A 21,410-nucleotide genomic window follows, 5' to 3' on the forward strand; every position below is an offset into this window, starting at 1 on the left:
TTTCTTGTGTTCTGTTGATTTTTGTATGCTGTTACCCTCTCTTTTGTGATCTTGATTTATTCTTGTAGGGCATAGACCGCAGAAGTCTGCCCAGCACTGGCCTTGTTCTAAAATTTCTGAAGTTGTTGTCAAAATCCCTGAACAGTTCCACTCCAGACCATCCAAATCTATTCAGCCTCGATCAGGGCACAGACCATAGATGACTGCCCAGCACCGGCTTTCCTACCTAATCTCCCCTAAACTTCTTTGGATCATTTCCTTCTAAACAGAATTCTTTTGTGTTTGTACCACGCATTTTTGTATTCTGTTACCGTTTGCATTTCTACCATCTCCCATGAGAGGGCATTCCAGGTATCTACCACCCTCTTGGTGAAAAAATACATCCTGAAATTATTCCTGAGTCAGCCTCCTTTCAACCTCAATTCATGTTCTCTAGTTATACTACCTTCCCATCTCTGCAAAATGTTCATTTATGGATTAAATTTCAAAATTTGAATGTTTGTATCATATCACCCGTTTCTCCTTTCCTCCAGGGTTTACATGTTTAGGTCAGCAAGTCTCTCCATGTACGTCTTGCTACATAAACCCCCATACCATTTTTGTCGCTTTTCTTTGAACTGCTTAATGTCTTTTTACATTCTTAGCAAGATAAGGCCTCCAAAACTGAACAAAATATTCCAAGTGGGGCCTCATCAACAACTTGTATAGGGTCATCAACACCTTCTTTCTTCTGCTGGTTATACTTCTCTCTATGCAGCCTAGCATCCTTCTGGCTGTGGAGGTCCTCGGACACCATCACCCTCAGGTCCCTCTCCTGAGCCGAGATTGCCAATCTCTCCCCTCCTATCTAGTGCAACTCATGGTATTTCTGTACCCCAAGTGCATCACTCAGCAATTCTTGGCATTAAATTTCAACTGCAAGACCCCTGACCATTCTTCCAATATTTGGAGATCCTTTCTCATGGTTTCTACTTCCTCCAGGTTATCCACTCTATTGGCTATCTTCGTGCCAAACGCAAAAAGGCAACTTTTCCTTCTAACCATTCAGCAATGTCTCTCACAAATATATTGAATAGAATTGGCCCCAGCACAGACCCATGAGGCACTCCACTTCCTTTCCTCCGAGCCAATTCCATTTACCACCACCCTTTGCTGCCTAAGTTCAGCCTTCTCAGCTCCAGGAGCTGCAGCAATCTCCATCCTTACTATTCTCTTAGCCTTAAAGAAGGAAGTTCAGGGCATAGTTTTATTGTACTTTCATAGTAACATAGCAAGTGACAGCAGATAAAGACCTGAATGGTCCATCCAGTCTGCCCAACAGTCACATTCATTATCAATTCAAGATTAAATTAACAATGAACGTGATATTATATAATTGATTGTGGTCTTTCTAAAGGTGTTTCTGGGACATAGATCATAGAAGTCCACCTGGCTCTGTCTTTATGTTCCAACTACTGGAGTTGCTGACAAAGTCCACTCCTGCCTATCCAAATCCGTCTTGTCATTTGCGGGCCAAAGTCTGTAAAGGTCTGTCCGGCAGTGTCCTCGTGTTCCAAATTACTGGATTTTCTGTCAAAGCTCTCTCCAGTCCATCCTAACCTGGATTGCTATATGCAGGTTTCAGACCATAAAAGCCAGCCCAGCATCGGCCTTAGTTGATGGAAGCCAGAGTTTCCATCTAAGCACCACTTGATATGCAAACACATATGCAACCCTTTAAGCTTTGTTTTTTATATCATTCATTTTCTAATTAGAGATCCTCTGCGTTCACCCTATGCCTTTTTGAATTTGCCACAGTATTTTTTCTACCACCTCCTTCGAGAAGGCATTCTAGGTATGAACCACCCTTTCTGTGAAAAAAATAATTTTCTGACATTACTCCTAAGTCTACCACTCCGCAACCTCAATTCATGTCCTTTAGTTTTACCATTTTCCTTTCTACGGAAAATATTTGTTCCTATATTAATACATTTCAAGTATTTAAACATCTGTATTATAGCTCCTCTACCCCTCCTCTCCTCTAGGGTATACATATGATGTGATACTTCATATGTATACCTGACCTCTGATTTATCCTTGCCATTTTCAGGGCATAGGTTGTTGTCTTTCCCCACAAAATATGTGGCTCTGAACACCATGCCTTGAGTGGAGACCCAATGCCACATCCCAATAGCTTCCTGACACAAGAGGTACAAATACCTTGTATCTCTAGGCGAATGATCAACCATTGGGTTTCCTCCTGCAACCAGTGACCTTGAGTCCACCAGTCACTTCAATGTGCCCTCCAAATAGTGAGGATTGCATTTGTCTTTACTGGAATCCAATCTGGTGTCACTAGACTCTTTCCTTTGAGGAGATTGTGACTCTTCAACCATCAGCTGTCATGTCCCCTACCTCAACGCAAGCGGCGTCCTCTGGCTGCATGGGGTCCCGTTGACACGCACACTTGACTGGCACAGCCCTGAGCCATGTGTGTGTAGTTCTTCTCTGGCTGCAGGCTCCTTGATTGCTTTGCTTCCACCCACCTGTGTCTGCTCTCTCTCTGCCCAGCTTCCCTTGCTTCTCTCTTATTGGTCTTCCGGTTCCTCCTTCCCCTGCTCTTGTCCTATGGCTGTGCTCCTTCTCCCTGCTGTCAGACGCAAGCACTTTATCAGCTGAGTTCTTCTTGGACTCCATGCTTCGGCTTCTACTTTGGTGGTAGGTGTTACTTGCTCAGTAGTGTGCTTCTTCTCTACTTTGTCCCTCGTTGCTGACTTTGCCTGTACCTGAATTATTCTCTTGACCTGCTGCCTGCCCACTGACTTTGCCTGTACCTGGATTACTCTCTTGACCTGCTGCCTGCCTACTCACTTTGCGCGTACCTGGATTACTCTCTTGACCTGCTGCCTGCCTATTGACTTTACCTGTGCCTGGATTACTTTCTTGCCTGTTGTTTGCCTATTGACATTGCCTATACCTGGATTACTCCCCTGCCTGCTGCCTGCCTACTGACTTTGCCTGTTCCTGGATTATTCTCTTGACCTGCTGCCTGCCTACTCACTTTGCCCGTACCTGGATTACTCTCTTGACCTGATGCCTGCCTATTGACTTTACCTGTGCCTGGATTACTTTCTTGCCTGTTGCCTATTGACATTGCCTATACCTGGATTACTCCCCTGCCTGCTGCCTACCTGTTAACATTGCCTGTTCCTGGATTACTCCCTTGCCTGCTGCCTGCCTATTGACTTTGCCTGTACCTGGATCACTCTCTTGCCTGCTGCCTGTCTGGCCGTCACGTTTACCACCCCGCTTCCTGCTTCGTCTCGTAAGCCCTGCAGGCCGCCCGCACCTAGGGGCTCAACCTCTGGGGAATGGCGGTCAGCGCAGGTGAAACCTGGGGTTGTCCGGCTGCCAAGCAGAACCTGGTCCGAATACCGGGTTCAGCAGCGCTCTACTTGGTACAAGAACTCACAAGTCTGACATCATCTGAGTCTTTTCTTAGTTTCCCGTGTCAACACTAATACCTAGTTGTAAACAAGTGACCAAGGAGATCTTTGCAAGGGGTACATGTACATCCTAGCCCAGGGCACTAAGTCTAGGGTCACTGCCATTGATCCCAATACCTGTAAGTAGTACCACATGGCGTTTGTGGAGTTGAATCAGATTTCTGATCTGTAACTGTAACTTCTGTAAGAAATGTATAAAGATACGGCATTTTCATTTAACTTAGTGGCAAAATGTAGAATAGGCCCTAGCTAAAGTTGTCTCTAAAAGAAAGCATTTCACTATATCTTAGCTGTTTAAATCACTGCACAAAGGAATAGTGCTTTTCTGTAATAAGCGAGATGTAAAAAAAAAAAAACTTCAGTCAGGCTCCAGAGCTGAGCCATAAATGAAGAGGTGGTGACAGATGAAAGTCAGACAAGGAAGAGAACTTGCAGTAAACTCTAAACAAGAAACACTGAGGGGAGGGGAGGGGAGGGAGATGAGCAGAGAGTGATAAGTCCCAGCTGCTAGTTTGTTAAGCAGAGCAGAAAGGGGTGGGGGTGGGGGAAAGGTACATGTGATCAGAGTCCAATGAGACAACTCAAAGGGTAGACAAAGTACGCTGTATATAATCAAGCTGCTGTAGAAGTTGTGTGTGTGTGTATATGCAGGATCCCAGTTTAGAGCTGCTGGGACACATCTCATTCTTGCAAGGATGCTTCATTTTTTATTTTTGAATAATAAATTGCTTAATTAAGCTTTGGTTCATCAATCTGATTTTATGAGTCCTATTTTTGTATAGGTTCTCAGGTTATCTGGGGGCTATTTATAACACTTCCTCATTCTTTCAAGGAGAAACGCTTTGCCTAAGGTGGTATTGAACCTGGCTCCCAAATATTCCAGAGTCTGGGAAGGAACAATGTTGCTCTTGGAAAAGTTTACTACCCAGCCTAAATCCTGCAGAAACCGAATTACTCAAGCTTTTACTGCTTTGCTTTCTTTTCAGGACCGTACATAGATCAACCAATCTTCCAAATAAGGATGAACTAAAATCTCCACTTTGTATACAGCAAAAGCCATGAATACCATCATTTTTGAAAACATCCAAGAAGTGTGGCAAGGCCAAACGGAAAAGCATTAAATTTTAAATGTTGACCTATTACTGCGTTTCTGGGATATTACTGATGAGACACCTTGATTGGGATGTGAAGATAGAAAAAGGTTGGACAAGCCTGGACAGAAGCCTATCAGGGGCCACATTTTATATTTTGTAACATTCAGAGAGCCAAAACACATGGGCGTGCATGCACTCTTGCTTTCTTTCTGTGAATCACACACTCTCTGAGAACACACATAACGAAATCTGAATTACACATCATTTATTAATGTACTTATAAAAAATTTGTACACCCATTCTAGATGGTGTAGACATTACATGAAGCGCGACTAGATAAGAAATGAGCAGAAATTGATTCACTTTCCCTCTCATGTACTCCCCCAGCCTTCATCCAGTCTCTCTCTTATATGTACCCCTCCAGCTAAGCAACAATTCCCTATATTTAAAAATGGTAGATAGTGAATTGATAGAAAATTTATCCAACAGTGTTTTTTCTTCCACTGCTCAGATGAAATTGCAAGTGTTGGGTCCCTCATAGGTGGTTGGTAATGTGCACAATGAATTACTTGACTTGAAACCGTGGTAACAGCTCAATTTTTGGCAACATGTAGTTCAAGCTCACAGTTAGACCGTCACATCGGGGAAGCAGTGATATCCTCAGAGGACTTCACAGAGCTTCTACAGGTCAGGAAAATGAAGTTGGCGGATCGAGTTCTGGCCCATGGGCCGTGAGTTGGACAAGCATGCTTCTGTCAGATCTAAGGAGGTAAGACATTTTCTTATTTGAACTGCTACAATCATCAACTTCAAGGCCTCCATACAAAAACTTGGTACTTGTAAAAACCTGTTGACCATTTTAACACCTAAAATAGGCCAAAAAGCTCCTTCCTTCTTTGGAACTAGGGAAAGGGAATGGGGCTTGATATACCGGCTTTCTGTGTTTTTTTGTAACTACATTCAAAGCGGTTTACATGGTGTATACAGGTACTTATTGATACCTGAGGCAATGGAGGGTTAAGTGACTTGCCCAGAGTCACAAGGAGCTGCAGTGGGAATCGAACCCAGTTCCCCAGGATCAGAGTCCGCTGCACTAACCACTAGGCTACTCCTCCACTTTTTTACTGAGGCACCACCAGAACCATCACTTGTAAATGAATAAGTCTTGATGGGGTTTTCTTGACCGCTGTTATCTTTATACAGGAGTGACACAAAGATTCCAAAAAAAGCTTTGCGAAATGGATGAACAAATTTGAGTGCTTATCCATCATGAATGACCTCTAGTATGTTACGTTATGTTATATTATATGTTGTTATACTCCTTCTTTTTGTCTCCTTTAGTTCTATTGTAAACCACACAGCTTCCATATATGGACCATGTGTGGTATATTAAGCACTTGGAAATAAATAAGTAAATTATAAATAAATTTTATTCCTCAAATACCAAAATTAGTTCAGCCCAGATTACAAAAAGAAATAAAATAACTGGAAGAAGCAATACAGGAACTAGAGTCCACCATTCTTATTCTCTAATACTTAGTACCAAGAGTTCTGTGATGGTCTGGGACCACCACCAATAGAACAATGCCAGGTGGAAGTATCAGACAGTAGACCTGCAACTTTTCATTGTGTACCTTTGGAATTCCCCTCTGTTGAGGCAGGGAACCTTCTGTGGGAACCTCAAAAAGACTGCTCTCTGAGTAGAACTTACTCTGCTCAGTATATATCTTCTAGCCTCCGTAAAATGTCCTCAGGCTGATCTTCCAGTAACCTAGGCACCTCAGACTCTGAAAGAGTTTTTACCAATTTCTCTAAGGGCCCTGTTTATTAAGCCTTGCTAGAGACGCATTAGCGTTTTTAGTGCACGTTAACCATGTAGATGCCCTTAGTTTAACAGGGCCCTTAATCTTCAAAAAATGGTAAAATTCTTTTAATAGGCAACTTATGAACAACAAAACTCCAGCAGAGCAAAATATCCATAAGCATCCACAGTAACAAGAGTATTTCCACACAATGCTAACTTCCTTCTCCTCAGGTGTGGAAAAAGCTAACAAGCACCCTACATAACAGAGAAAGAAAGAAATTCCTACATAACAGAGACAGAAAAAAATTTCATGCTAAGCTCACCACGAAAAAAATGTTCAATAGGATGTGGATTCTGAAACGAGTGAAATCAAATCTTCCCTTGAACACTTTCTGGAACTTGGTTCAATCTACAGTCATTACCCATGTCCATTATTGCAACACTGTTTTCCTAGGTTGTAAGACCCAAGTCCTGAAAAGTCTTCAGACTGCCCAGAACACGGCAGTCAGATTTATCTTTGGCAAGTCAAGATTTGAGAGCGCATCACCCTTTCAAGAGAAGCTTCATTGGCTCCCCATCAAAGAGAGAATATACTTCAAGGTCCATACAATGATCCATAAGATCATATCCGGAGAATCCCCTAGCTATATGAACAACTTAACTTGATAGACCTTCCAATTAGAAACAGATTAATGTCATCATGAACGAATCTCAATTTACACCTTCCCAACTGCAAAGGTATCAAATACAAAAGTTTCTCCTTTTTGGGCAGTCAACTTTGGAATGCTCTACCAAGATCCATCCGAGCAATTAACGACTATTTACCATTCCAGAAAATGTTAAAGTCCCATTTTTTCAAACAAGCTTACCCTAATGAACCAACTTAATCCCACCAGCCCACCTACACCACTCCTGCTCTGATGATGACACTGACACCAATTTTTTTGTTACATTTGTACCCCGCGCTTTCCCACTCATGGCAGGCTCAATGCGGCTTACATGGGGCAATGGAGGGTTAAGTGACTTGCCCAGAGTCACAAGAAGCTGCCTGTGCCTGAAGTGGGAATCGAACAGTTCCCCAGGACCAAAGTCCACCACCCTAACCACTAGGCCACTCCTCCACTTGACCTTATTTTCCATTCTCCTTATACTCTACCTCCAATCTTTTCTTCTCCATCCTTTTATACCATATCCCTCCCAATCTCCTTCCCCTTTTATCTATCCTATCCTCGTCTACCTCCCCATATTCCAATTCATATATTCTTGGGCACTGTTGCCACTATGTAATATAACCTCTAATCTTTTCTTCTCCATCCTTTATACCCTATCCCTCCCAATTTCCTTCCCCTCTTACCTATCCTATCCTTGCCCCCTCCCAATTTCCTTCCCCTTTTACCTATCCTATCCTTGTCTACCTCCCCATATTCCAATTCATATATTATTGGGCACTGTTGCCACTATGTTTTATCACAGTTTATAATATTCTTCTTACATGTCCTTTGTAATGTTTTTTTTTTTTTACTATGTAAGCCGCATTGAGCCTGTTGTGTGTGGGAAAGCGCGGGGTACAAATGTAATAAATAAATAAATTGTCTGTTCAACAGTATAATTATTTTGGGCTCTCAAGGAAGTCCTATACAAGGAACTCCAAGGCACAAATTACCTACCCCTCAAAAGAAAAAGAAAAAGAAAAAGAAGGCTGGAGAGAAGGGCAGAAGGGACTGGGAACCTCCAGGTATGATATCCCAAACAAGAGACTGAAAGAAAAATTCAATATTTTTCATTTTTTTTTTAAGTCTCTGAGCTTAAACCACCATTTTTTAAAAACTCACTTCTTGAGAGACAAAAAGCTTGCTTCCAGGAAAAGAAGACAATCCTCCCGATATTCAATGCTATTTAACCAGGCAAGAATGGCTCCTGGCCAAATAGCCTTATGCCAACTAAGCGCTAATATTCAGCGCGAGATAGCCGGCTATCTCGACTGAATATTAATGTGTAGCTTCTAGCAGGATGACCGGCTATATCGCGTGATATACCCAGTCAGCGCCAATATACAGCAGCTGGCTAGCTAAGTTTGGCAGCCAAATCACGCCATGTGAATAGCAGGCCTATCTTTGGCTGCTATGAACTAAGCTGGCCAATGCTGAATATTGACTTGGTCGGCTATGTTCATAGCAGCCAAACATAAACAGGATATTCAACACCAGTCACCAGAAACAGCCCAGCATTCACTATCTAGCATCACCGCCGACTGAAGGAGTTAGCCGAGCTGCCTCCTGCAGTCTGAATATCGGCCCCCAATATATGTTCCTACCAGGCCACTACAGACTGCACAGGATTGCCAGACCTGCTGGAGACTGAGAAATACCAGCTGGCCAAGCTGCTGCACAGGGTTCTTAAGCTATGATGTGGTCCGGCTCTGGTACAGGTATTCAATTATGTGTATCCTCTGCTCTTGTGTCTTGGAGCCCAAGATCTGTGCGAGAGGAAAGAATAAAGCAGACATAAAACAAAACAAAACAATATATATATGGCTAAGGGAAGCAGTCTCACAGCTTTCCCAAACCTGATGGGCAATGCAAATGAGCATATTTGCCCTTATCTGAGGAAGGTAGGCTCAAGCTTGAACCATGTCTAGCAGGGCTCCTATGTACTCCAATTGCTGAACTGGGAGCAGGGTAGGACTTTGGGTAGCTGATAACGAACATAGCAGCTCCAACACCTGAACAGTTCTCTGCATTGATTCTTGAGCACCTTCCTTTGATGTGCTGTTTACCAGCCAATTGTTCACATAGGGAAACATGTGCACTCCTAGTCTGCATAGCAGCAATGCGACTATAGCGAGACATTTTGTAAACACTCCGGGAGCAGACATGAGGCCAAATGGCAAAACGCAGTACTGGTAGTGGAGCTTTCCTACTTGAAATCTGAGATACCTCTGGGGCGGGATAGAAAGTCTTAATAATACACTTGATACTCCTGTGATTGGGACATATCTAGATATGGGTGTAAGTATCCTTTAAATCCAGAGAGAAAAGTCAACTTTTTTTCCTGCATCATGGGGAGAAGGGTGCCTAGTGAAATCATCCTGATCTTTTCTTTGACCAGATATTTGTTCAGGGCCCTGAGGTCTAGGATGGGACAACCCCCCCCCCCCCCCCCCCCCCCCCCCCCCCATCTTTTTGGGCACAAAGAAGTAGTTGGAATAGAATCTTTTCCCTTTTTCCCCTGGTGAAACAGGTTCAACTGCATGGGCTTTTAGAAGGGAGGAGAGTTCCTCTGTGAGCACTTTTCGATACTAAGAGCTGAGTTTTGAGGCTCTTGGTGGGCAATTTGGAGGAGGTTCATGCGAACTGAGGGTGTAATTCTCCCAGACTATATGCAAAATCCACCGGTCTGATGTTACAGGAGGCCACCTTTCTCAGAAGGAGCTTCTGATACAAAGAATGTGTGTTGACTGAGCAGGATGAGACCCCTTGGGGATCCCAGTAGTGTGTGGAAGAGGAAAATATAATCCCCACCAACCAAAAAGAAGACAAAAGTGCAAGAAGTGAAACACCTACCTAACAGTACTTAAACGATCACCTCACTGCCACGCCAAAGCTATACCCAGCACCCCACATCATTCTTTGGGACTATAAGCCTCATGAATGCCAGATCAGTAGCTAAGAATTCCTCAGTGGTCCCTGATGTCAACCATGAACAGTATTTAGACATCTTAGGAATAAGTGAAACCTGGCTAGATGAAAGTGAGGGTTTACCACTGACTGAACTATACCTAACAGGTTTCAACATCAACCAAGACAAGGAAGATGGGGTGAAGGGGTAGCAGCCCTGACTCAGGATACAATCAAACTACACGGAATCACCATTCCTCAGCTAAATGAATCAGAATCCCTTTTAATTCAGCTAGAAGAGGAGAAAGTAATATGCCTGTTCCTGGTATACTGAGCATCTCATAACAGCACATCATCTGTGCAAAAACTCCTTGATCTGATTACACAGGTGACCCTGAATTACCCTAGGATGGTGATTATGGGAGACTTCAATCTACATATCGAAACCCCAGATACCACCACCACAGCTGTCTTCCCCGTCATGATGACACTAGGATTCACACAGGTGATCAATTCTTCAATCCTTGAAGAGTCACATACTAGACTTGGTGTTCTACAAAGGGGTTAACATCCTAGAATACCAAGACAGCAATATTGAAATAATAGCCCTATCATGGACAGGAAGCTTTCTAATTAAGTTTTCCCTAAGTAACTACCTGAAACAAATGGCACCTCCTAGAGTCTGGAAAGAGATCGGAAACAAGAAAAAGCTAACTGCTGAGAATTTCCTAGAGGCCTCAGACTATCCACTTGCGGATGAAAAGACAACTACAGCATCAGAGCAGGTTGATATTTGGAAAACACACTTAGCTAAGACCCTAGAGAAAACAGCACCATTAAAAAAAAAAGTCTTATGCCCCGCTCACAAACATTCACCTTGATTTTCTCCAGATCTTGAGACCCTTATGTGTGAAAAATGGAAACTGGAAAGGAAATTACGAAAACCTCATATGGATGAGGACAGGCTAAACTGACAAAGTACCACCAAGCCTTAATATCAGCCAAAACAACAATCCAGCTAACATTTAAAACGATTTAACCAGCTGGAAACAGTCGCTGACTGGTTAAATCACTTGTTCAAGGCTTTCTGGTCATTTTCAAGGGCACTTAACTGGTTATCTTCGTTGAAAATTACCAAAATTCAAAAATGGCTAACTTGTTGACATTCCAAGTGTAAGTTGGATTAAGTGCTGATATTCATCTCCTCACTGCATAAGTAAACACTTAAATCAGGCCGCATAAACAGCAGTCCTATCTTTAAGCAGTTTGGCTTAGGTAGTCAAGGGCTGAATATTGACTTAGCTGGCTCAAAAAAAAAATACCCCAAACAAAAAAAAAAAAAAGAAACTGATATTCAATGCCGAATCCTGGACAGGGCCCAGCACTAAATATCTGGGAATAAAGCCCCAGAACAGAACCAGCCTGCTCAGTTAAAACTGAACTGCAATTATTTTGCTGTACACTTTGCCAACAAAATTAAGTCTCTGCCAGGATTTATAGGCAGTCCCACCCAGTCTCCAGACAGCTAACCAGGAACTCACAAACTTGCCCCCTCCTGACACAGACATACAAGACTCTTTTTAACCCAGTATTTTTTTAAATTTTTGTTACATTTGTACCCTGCGCTTTCCCACTCATGGCAGGCTCAATGCGGCTTACATATTATATACAGGTACTTATTTGAACCTTGCCCAGAGTCACAAGGAGCTGCCTGTGCCTGAAGTGGGAATCGAACTCAGTTCCTCAGTTCCCCAGGACTAGAGTCCACCACCCTAACCACTAGGCCACTCCTCCACTCAATAACAGAGGAGGGCCTTGACAAAATCCAATGAAAGCCTTTGACTAACAATCTGCTCCCTCGACCCCTGTCCATTAAAGATAGTGCAGCAGGCAAGAAGGCCTCAGGTGCTACAAAAATAGTGAACTCCTCTTTCTAATGAACAACTACCAACAGCATTAAAAAGGACAGTGGTGCATCCTTTGCTAAAGAAGAACATCCTTGACCACGGCAAGCTTAAAAGTTACAGACCAGTATCTAACATCCCATTTCTAGGAAAACTTATGGAAAAGAAAATAAGATGATACCTTTTTTATTGGACATAACTTAATACATTTCTTGATTAGCTTTCGAAGGTTGCCCTTCTTCGTTGGATCGGAAATAAGCAAATGTGCTAGCTGACAGTGTATATAAGTGAAAACATGCAAGCATTACTATGACAGTCTGACAGGGTGGGAGGATGGGGTGGGTCGGAGGTATGCATGGGGACATCAAAGCATATCATTGATATTCTAACAGGATGGGTGTGGATAGGTGAGGGGTGGGGTGATCAACAGAGACATACAGCTTTATGGTTTATAATGGGCTAGGAACCCCAGGTCCTTGTTAAGTCCTTTCTGTTGGGTGTTAAAATATTCAATCATTCTGACTTCAAAGGTCTTACGTTCTTGTATGGTTTTAAGTTACCTTTCAGTATTCTCACTGTGAAATCGCTGGTACAGTGTCCTGGTTCTGTGAAGTGCTGTCCCACCGGGGTGGGGGCCCTACTGGCTGTATTGTTCATGTGATGTCTATGTAAATTGAATCTTGTCTTAAGCATCTGGCCTGTTTCTCCAATATAGCATCCTTCGTTACATTTTTTACACTGAATGATATATACCACATTGGAAGATGAGCAAGTGAAGATCCCTTTATGTTGAATATCTTTCCTTTGTGGGTAACTGTGGGGTCCTGTGAAATATTTTGGCATAGTTGCAACTGGATAAATTACAGGGACGTGTGCCCTTCTGTTCCTTTTCAGTCTGTGATGGAAGTTTACTTCTGATTAGCTTGTGTTTTAAGTTGGGTGGTTGTCGGAAGGCCAGTACTGGTGGGGATGGGAATATCTCTTTCAATAATTCATCCTCCTGGAGTATAGGTTGTAGATCTCTTATGATTTTCCTCAGTTTTTCCAGCTCTGGATTGTATGTCACTACAAGGGGAATTCTGTCTGTGGATTTTTTCTCCTTGTACTGTAGCAGATTCTCCCTGGGTGTTTTGAGGGAGGAGCCAATATTCTTGGAGATTATTTTGGGGTTGTAGCCTTTCTGTTTGAAGGATGCAGTCAGGGTTTCAAGGTGTCTGTCTCTATCCTCTGGGTCCGAGCAGATACGGTGGTATCTTGTGGCTTGGCTGTAAATAACGGATCTTTTTGTATATGAAGGGTGGAAGCTGGAGTTGTGGAGGTAGCTGCATCTGTCTGTGGGTTTCTTGTATATAGATGTTTGTATACAGCCATCACTGATTGAGACCGTGGTGTCCAAAAAATTGACTTTTTCTGGGGAGTAGTCAATTTTGAATCTGATTGTAGGATGGTATGTATTGAAGGAAGAATAAAATTGTTTCAGAGTTTCTTCACCCTTCGTCCAAATCATAAAAATGTCATCGATGTACCGGTAGTATTTTAGAGGTTTGGTCTGGTGTGTATTCAGAAATGTCTCTTCCAGCTCAGCCATAAAAAGGTTGGCATATTGGGGTGCTATCCTGGTGCCCATCGCAGTGCCCATTATTTGCAGATAGATATCATTGTTAAAGCGGAAGTAGTTGTGAGTTAAAATGAATTTGATTAATTTTGTAATAGTTTCTGGTGAGTATTGATGGTCCAGTGTGGATTTTTTTAGGAGTCTTCCACATGCAGCTATGCCATCCGCATGTGGAATGTTGCTGTATAGTGATTCTACATCCATCGTGACCAGAAGGGTGTTAGGTGGTAGTTGCTTGATATTTTTCAATTTATTCAGAAAGTCTGTGGTGTCTTGTATGAAGCTGTTAGTTTTGTGTACAAGAGGTTTCAGAATTCCCTCTATGAATCCAGATATTTTTTCCCTGAGGAAAACTTATAGAACACACAATCTGTGTTCAACTCAATGACTGTCTAGAAGAAAGAAACTGGATAGATCCATGTCAATCTGGATTCAGACCTGGTTATGGAAAAGAAATGGTCCTTCTATCCCTTCAAGATGATCTTCACAGAAACTGAGACAGAGGTTTGCCTCGGTGTTAGTAACGCTGAATTTCTCAGCAGCTTTTGAAACTGTGGATCACAATATCATACTAGCACGACTGGCAGAAACAGGTATCAATGGAACAGTACTTACTTGGTTCGGATCCTATTTATCAGATAGGCAACAGTCCATATAGTTCTGTGGCACCTCATTGTCAGCATGGGCACTGACCTGCACAACAAGGATTGATATTGTCGCTTATTCTGTTCAATATCTACCTGAAGCCACTAGCTGAGCTGATTCGGTCAATAAGACACTCAGTTCCACATCTCTGCGGATGATGATGTGCAGCTACTCACACCCATTGAACCCAACTTACCCACAGCCCTGAATAAACTAACTACCTATTCAACAGCAATTCAAACAACAAACTTTGCCAGACCCAAGTAAAATCGAGCTTCTATGGGTCCCCAACAGACGTGGGTACATACCCAACATCAAAATCTCTTTGGGGAAATACAAACTCTCCCTTAAATCACAAGTCAGGAACCTTGGAATACAGCTAGACTCAACACTTATGCTGCTCCCCCAAATCCAGGCAACCTTCAAGAGCTGCTTCTATTATTTGAGACAATGATGCTGCCTCTCTCCTTATTATCACAGTTGTGCTTGCCATGATAACAGCAAGACTGAATTACTGTAATGCACTCCACACTGGTCTGACTACAAAGGGTTTGCACCAGCTCCAGCTGATTCAGAATGCTGCAGCAAGACTAACAGAAGGTTGTAAGTGATGTGACCACAACATACCATTTTTGCAAAAACTTCACTGACTGCCAGTACAATACAGGGGTAAATTTAAAACTGTCAGATCTTCATGACCCTTAAAGGAAATGGACTAGAGTATCTGAAGAACAGGATCTCCCTCTACACATCTCCAAGGTCACTAACTCCCAATGAGTATCCCTAACTACATCCTCTCTAAAAGACATCATGTGATGTGATACCAACAAGCCTTCTCCGGAGTAGCCCCCACAATCTGGAATGCACTCTCTGAAAGGCTTTGCTTAACATAAGGCTATCTACTTCAGGAAGCAGGTGAAAGCTGTTTATTTACACCTTATATGTGTGTAAACAAAGAAACTGACACCTATTATAAAGAAGAATAATCAAAAAAATTTTATTTTTTCAACTGTCCTCCCTTGGACAGAGGCAGCATGAGAACATCACACTGGAAGCAAAGTATAAAATATATATTTAGCAGTAATACAGAGATATATGTTTGCTCAGCAGTAATACAGAGATATATGTTTGCTTTCCTTAAGATACATATATTCTCCTCAGTTTATATACTTACATTCGTGCTGCACCCAATGCCTGCACGTCAGCAACCCTTTTCTTTGAAGCCTGCCTGTTCTTTTTTTTCTTCCTTATCTACAAATGCCAGCAACATTCTTTCTGCCCTAGCACAGACTGTCTCTGTTTCACACCAGGCTGCTCAAGGCTGATTCTATGACTCCCTTATTATTTTCACAGGTTTATGACTCATAGCTCTTTTGCCTTAATGCTTGCATTCCACTGACCATAGGAACTTTCTATTTTCTCATTATATTTAACACAAAGCTTGGCTCTTCACCTCGGCTTTTAATGGAAGAAGTAACTAACTTGTTAGTCTCACTCACACACACAAGGAGTGACTAGGATGCACATATTGCAGTGGCTTCACGTGCAACTTTCTTTAAATTAATCCCCTGATTTTCTAACTCATGTTACTCTGTTCTATCTATCTATCTATCTATCTATCTATCTATCTATCTATCTATCTATCTATCTATCTATCTATCTATCTATCTATCTATCTATCTATCTATTCCATCTTTGCTTACCCTAGGCTGTCTATTAAAATGTTTCATATTTTTACTGCTGTAATTGTCTATGTTTTACTTCTTTTTGCTGTATACCTCCTTGAGTGAACTCCTTCAAAAGGTGGTATATAAAGCCTAATAAATAAATAAAGTTGGGGAACAGTCTGCAAAGAAACAAGAGCCAAATCGGAAGCGAAGTCCCAGTTTCAGGGAGACTGGCACATTGGCACCATTTCCATAAAGGGGAAGCAGCCCTCATGGCGCTGACGCTTCATGAGTACTGGAGATGTGTGTTCATGGTGTTCTGGAGCTCCTGGCACAGTGCCTCGATGAGAACTGATGCTGGTGCTTCTTTGCCTTCACTCAGTGCACAACATAGGGGTCTCACAGTGCCGATGAGGATGATGCAGAATCTTGGCGAGTCCTCGGTGTTGGGTCCGATGATGCTTCACCCGAATGGGTGTTACCAATGCCCAATGTTGAGGCAATAGGAGATTTCATCGATGTTGATGCATCCCCCCAGTGTCCTGTGCAGTTCCTGAAGCCATAGGGACCAATACCTTCGACGCCAATGTTGATGGAATGGACTTCGGCATGCCAAAAAGTTTCTCTCATGGATAGCCTCCTGTCTTTTCTGTGTTCTCTTATGCACAGTGAGAGGACTTATGGTCAGGCATATGTCGTGAGGATCAGTCACAGACCTGGCCCTGCCACAGTTTGAGCACCTCTTAAACCCAGTGGGAAGCTTCTGGGAAATAACAGGAAGAATAGCTACTGCAAAATCAAATGACTCAATTGTAAGAAACTTTTTTTTTTTTTTTAATGACTCAGCCAGGAGCTCAGGCCTAAGGTGGTCACAAGCTGTGGAAAAATAAATTTCAAAAAAGGCCTGAAATACTACAAAATTAAAGGGAAGCTAAGAAAAATAAAAGAAAAATGGTCCCACACTACTCATGTTAAGAAAAGGAGAGGCAGGAAGGTGAGAGAAAAACTCTCTGAGGTAAACCACGTGACAAGAGAAAGAAGACACATCTTCACTGTTCTCCGCAAGTCGGGAGTTGGGAAGACACGCATGCATGCACAGTCAGGCCTGCCAAAGGCTTCTAGAAGTTAAAAGAATGCTAAGCAGCATCTGAACCAGGCTCCTTGTATGATGTCACCCACATTTGAGAACTACATGCCCTGCTTGTCCTTGGAGAATAGAAAATACAGGCAGGCTTACATATATCAGATAAGTTATTGAAATTTTAAAACTATGATTAGCAAATAAATATTTCCTTTCATGACAGTGAATAGCTATGGAAATCTGATATTTAGCCTTTATTCCTAAGCTAGTCCAAACTTCTGAGGGTAAATCAACCCCTAAGATTTTTTTTCCTGTGGAAGAATAAAACAAAAGGCATTTTCTCCTTAAATTTACTTACACTTTTTCCTGGAGAGTTGCAAGAGTAGTCTCAGTTTCAGATACTGGGATGTCTCCATCTAAATTAGCCAAATAAGTATACAGATATGAGAAGGTCTTGAATGGAAAGCAAGCAGGTCCACTCTCTGGATCTTTTGTCAGAATTTCACAAGCATGTTTCAGAGCACTAGTAATAGACTTCAGGATCCCCATGAAAGTGAACCAAAAGAACAAGAAAAACAGAATATATTAAACAACATGATACACACCTGTCAGCCTATTAAATTCAGGATTCCATTAAAAACAAAATAAAGTATGAACAAAAATCTGTTTAAATTACTATATTTACCCTCCTCCTTAAAAAACACAACAGTCTCATATAAAACTATTTTAAAATCAAGGACTCTAATCTTAACCTGACATATCAGCAAATGTGCAACAGTTTTAAAATTTATATATCAAATTTAAATCTGCATCAGCAACACTTCTGGTGGATTGCTTAGCCAAGATGGCTGTACTTTGCTGAGCTCCCGGGTCTCCCTCTGGGATTCCCCCCCCCCCCCCCACCCTCATGCCAGTGACCGGCACCAAACCAAAATCTCCCTACTAATCCCTGCAGACCCTGGGGAGTTGATCTGGAGAGAAGCAAGCCGCTGAGAGAACAAGGACCGTGCCAGTTTAAATTGGGCCCACTCTCCCCACTGACGGTCTCTATCCCTCCACATCAGCACCCATGTGGAAACCGGAAGCACCAGAATGACTGCAGATGGTGTTTCAGCAGCCTTTGGGGAGGACTCCCAATGACCGGCGGTATCTGCTGTGGCTGTCTCCAAGATGGTGAGGAAGCCTCAAGAGTGCTGGGATACCCTGAATCTGCCCTGAGATCAGGAAGGATTGGGGGTCCGGACAGAAGCTGGGTGAGGAACTCCTTCTAGCAGAAGTCCCTGCTAAGCTGCCCCAGAAAAGAGGCTCTGCACCCCCCCTTCTTTATTTCTTTTATTTACTGATTTATTATTTATTTTACCTGTTTTCTTTTTTCTTTGTTCTGGGCCTGCATCTGTTGGACCCCAGGGGCTCCCTCGGTAAATTTAAACAGTGGTCTGTTTGTGCTGAGAGACCTGGACTGCATTTGGTGGACAGCATTTTTTGTTTGCTACGTTTGATTGTCTGAGCTTGTCCCACTATCTTCTTTGCTGACTTGGTCTGGGAGACTTTACTTTTCTATCCTTGGGTGGGGCCCTCCTCTGGACTACCTGTGGTGTCCAAACCCCTGTTTACGAATCGAGGCAAAACTTGCACCCAGGATACTAAGATGGCAGATGCTACTAGTTCACAAGTCCCTTCGGTAGGCTCTCTTTGGGTGGCTGATATCTCACAAGAAGTGGCTTCGCCTAAGGACAAGACCTGGGTTGACAAATTCCAGAAACTGTTTGATGAATTAGATTTGATGAAATGACAACTAGAGAGCCTCGAGGTGGACACTGGAGCTTTTCATGTGCAGTTGGCTGACGTGGAGGATGTCACACAGGCTCAGAGGTGGAGCGTTGTGAGCTCACAGCCAAAGTGCAGGCCTTCGAAGACAAACTCGATGACCCAGAAAACTGCTCGTACCAGAATAATCTCCAGGTGGTGGATATCCCGGAATCAATCACAGACGTAGAATTGAGAGGTTTTGTTGAAGCCTTGGTTCATACATCTCTCGTGCTTCCAGACAATACGGGTCCCCTTCAGATTGAACAAGCCCATAGTGATGCATGTGGGAAAGAGGAACCCAAATTATAGCTACGTCATGCAAGGTTCCATGTTAGGAGTCATGGACCAAGAAAGGGATCTAGGTGTCGTTGTTGATGATACGTTGAAACCTTCTGCTCAGTGTGCTGCTGCGGCTAAGAAAGCAAATAGAATGTTAGGTATTAGGAAAGGAATGGAAAACAAAAATGAGGATGTTATAATGCCTTTGTATCGCTCCATGATGTGACTGGCACCTCGAATATTGTGTTCAATTCTGGTCGCCGCATTTCAAAAAAGATATAGTGGAATTAGAAAAGGTACAGAGAAGGGCGACGAAAATGATAAAGGGGATGGGATGACTTCCCTATGAGGAAAGGCTAAAGCGGCTCTTCAGCTTGGAGAAAAGGTGGCTGAGAGGAGGTATGATAGAGGTCTATAAAATAATGAGTGGAGTTGAATGGGTAGATGTGAAGCGTCTGTTCATGCTTTCCAAAAATACTAGGACTAGGGAGCATGCGATGAAGCTACAATGCAGTAAATTTAAAATGAATTGGAGAAACTTTTTCTTCACTGAACGTGTAATTAAACTCTGGAATTCGTTGCCAGAGAGGAGTTTAAAAAAGGTTTGGACGGCTTCCTAAAGGAAAAGTCCATAGACCATTATTAAATGGACTTGAGGAAAATCCACTGTTTCTGGGATAAGCAGTATTGAATGTTTTCTTTTTTTGGGATCTTGCCAGGTATTTGTGACCTGGATTGGCCACTGTTAGAAACAGGATGCTGGGCTTGATGGACCTTTGGTGTTTCCCAGTATGGCAATACTTATGTACTTAGGTTTTGGAAGTCCTCCAAGGTTTTAATCAGGGCCAGTGCTCGGGTTTCTGGCACCCCCCTGCAGCCTATTAGTCGGCACCACCTACCCATCCAGCATCTTCTCTCTCTCCTTTCTCCTCCCAACCTCTCCCCTCCCCCAGTGAGAGTAACACAAACTCCTCCACTACCAGACACCTGCCCCCAGTGCTTTTTTTTGTAGGAAAAAAAGTACTGGTAGTCATTATGGGTAACCTTAGGGGCGGGATCACTATGGCTCCCCCCCTACAGTAGCCACACCAACATTAGCGACATCCCTTTTACCAGAAATGGCGCATATAAACAGGCATCACTGAAAATATTACACTAGTACAGAAGAAAAATAACTTGTGATTTTTTTCATTATAAATAATTTCTGTAAGCTGATACAGCTCCAGTATACACATGACACAAACCAAATTAGAACACAGACCAGGAATTAGGAGAACACTCTTGCTAAATCTGAAATACAATATGTTATCAAAACCTCAGAACCTAACAAACAGATCCCTATTTAGACTCTTGGCCTTGCAGTCACACATGCAGAACACAACCCCTCTTCAAATTCTTCAGAAATTAACCTGAAATCCCATGAAGTTAGACTCTGAATGCAGCACAATACCAGAAAAACAGAAAGAAACACGTTTCCTCCTATACAGTGCAAAATAAGACAGCAGAAGTACATTCTCAAATTGGACGTATTCCAAATACTAAAATGAAAAAAAAAATGATTTTTTCTACCTTTGTTATCTGGTGACTTTGTTTTTCTATTCATGTTGGTCCCAGTCTCTGATTCTGCTGCTCTCTATCTGTTCTCTTAACTCCATTTCCAGGGCTTCCTTTCCATTTATTTCTTTACTTTCCTCCTTTCCTCTTCATTTCTTGCCCTACATCCATAAGCAAAAGCTGGGTCCTCCATGGACTTGACTGGAGGAGGTATACAGTGGATCCAGCTTTTGCCTATTTTCTTCATCCATGTGCAGTTTTTCTCCTCTCTTCCCCATCACTCATCTCCATCCATATTCCTCTCCTTTCTCTCTCTTCCATTTATGTTCAGCATTTCTCCTCTTCCCTCTCCTCCATCCATGTGCATCTCCTTCCTGTCTTCCCTCCCCTCCATCCATGTCCAGCATTTCTCCTTTCTCCCCTCCATCCACGTGCTTCTCCTTCCTCTGTCTTCTCTCGTCCAGCATTTATCCACCCTCCCCTCCATCCATGTGCATCTCCTTCCTCTGTCTTCCCTCTCCTCCATCTATGTCCAGCAATTGTCCTCTCTCCCCTGCCCTCCCCTCCATCAATGTGCATCTCCTTCCTCTGTCTTCCCTCTCCATCTATGTCCAGCAATTGTCCTTTCTACCCTGCCCTCCATCCATCCATGTCCAGCAACTCTCCTCTTTCCCCTGCCCTCCCATCCATGTCTACCGATTCTTCTATCTCCCCTGCCCTTCCCTCCCATCCATGTCCAGAAATTCTGTCTCCTGTCCTCCTCTCCATCCATCCATGTCGAGTAACTCTCGTATCTCCCCTGCTCCCCCCTCCATCCATCCATGTCCAGCAATTCTCTCTCCCTTCCATGTCCAGC

The 21,410-nt window shown here is 42.9% G+C and overlaps 1 protein-coding gene across 2 annotated transcripts in view; it reads right to left on the minus strand.

Moving 5' to 3' along the window:
- Positions 1–21,410, minus strand: part of ROPN1L (rhophilin associated tail protein 1 like) — a 177,221-nt gene that overhangs the window by 60,394 nt on the left and 95,417 nt on the right. For both annotated transcript variants that reach the window (XM_030205012.1, XM_030205007.1), the window contains exon 5: positions 17,271–17,446. In XM_030205012.1, coding sequence (XP_030060872.1) covers positions 17,271–17,446 — 176 coding nt within the window. The remainder of the gene's footprint in view (positions 1–17,270; positions 17,447–21,410) is intronic.

This window comes from Microcaecilia unicolor, chromosome 1 (assembly GCF_901765095.1).
Source record: "Microcaecilia unicolor chromosome 1, aMicUni1.1, whole genome shotgun sequence".
In the NCBI taxonomy this organism is placed as follows: domain Eukaryota; kingdom Metazoa; phylum Chordata; class Amphibia; order Gymnophiona; family Siphonopidae; genus Microcaecilia; species Microcaecilia unicolor.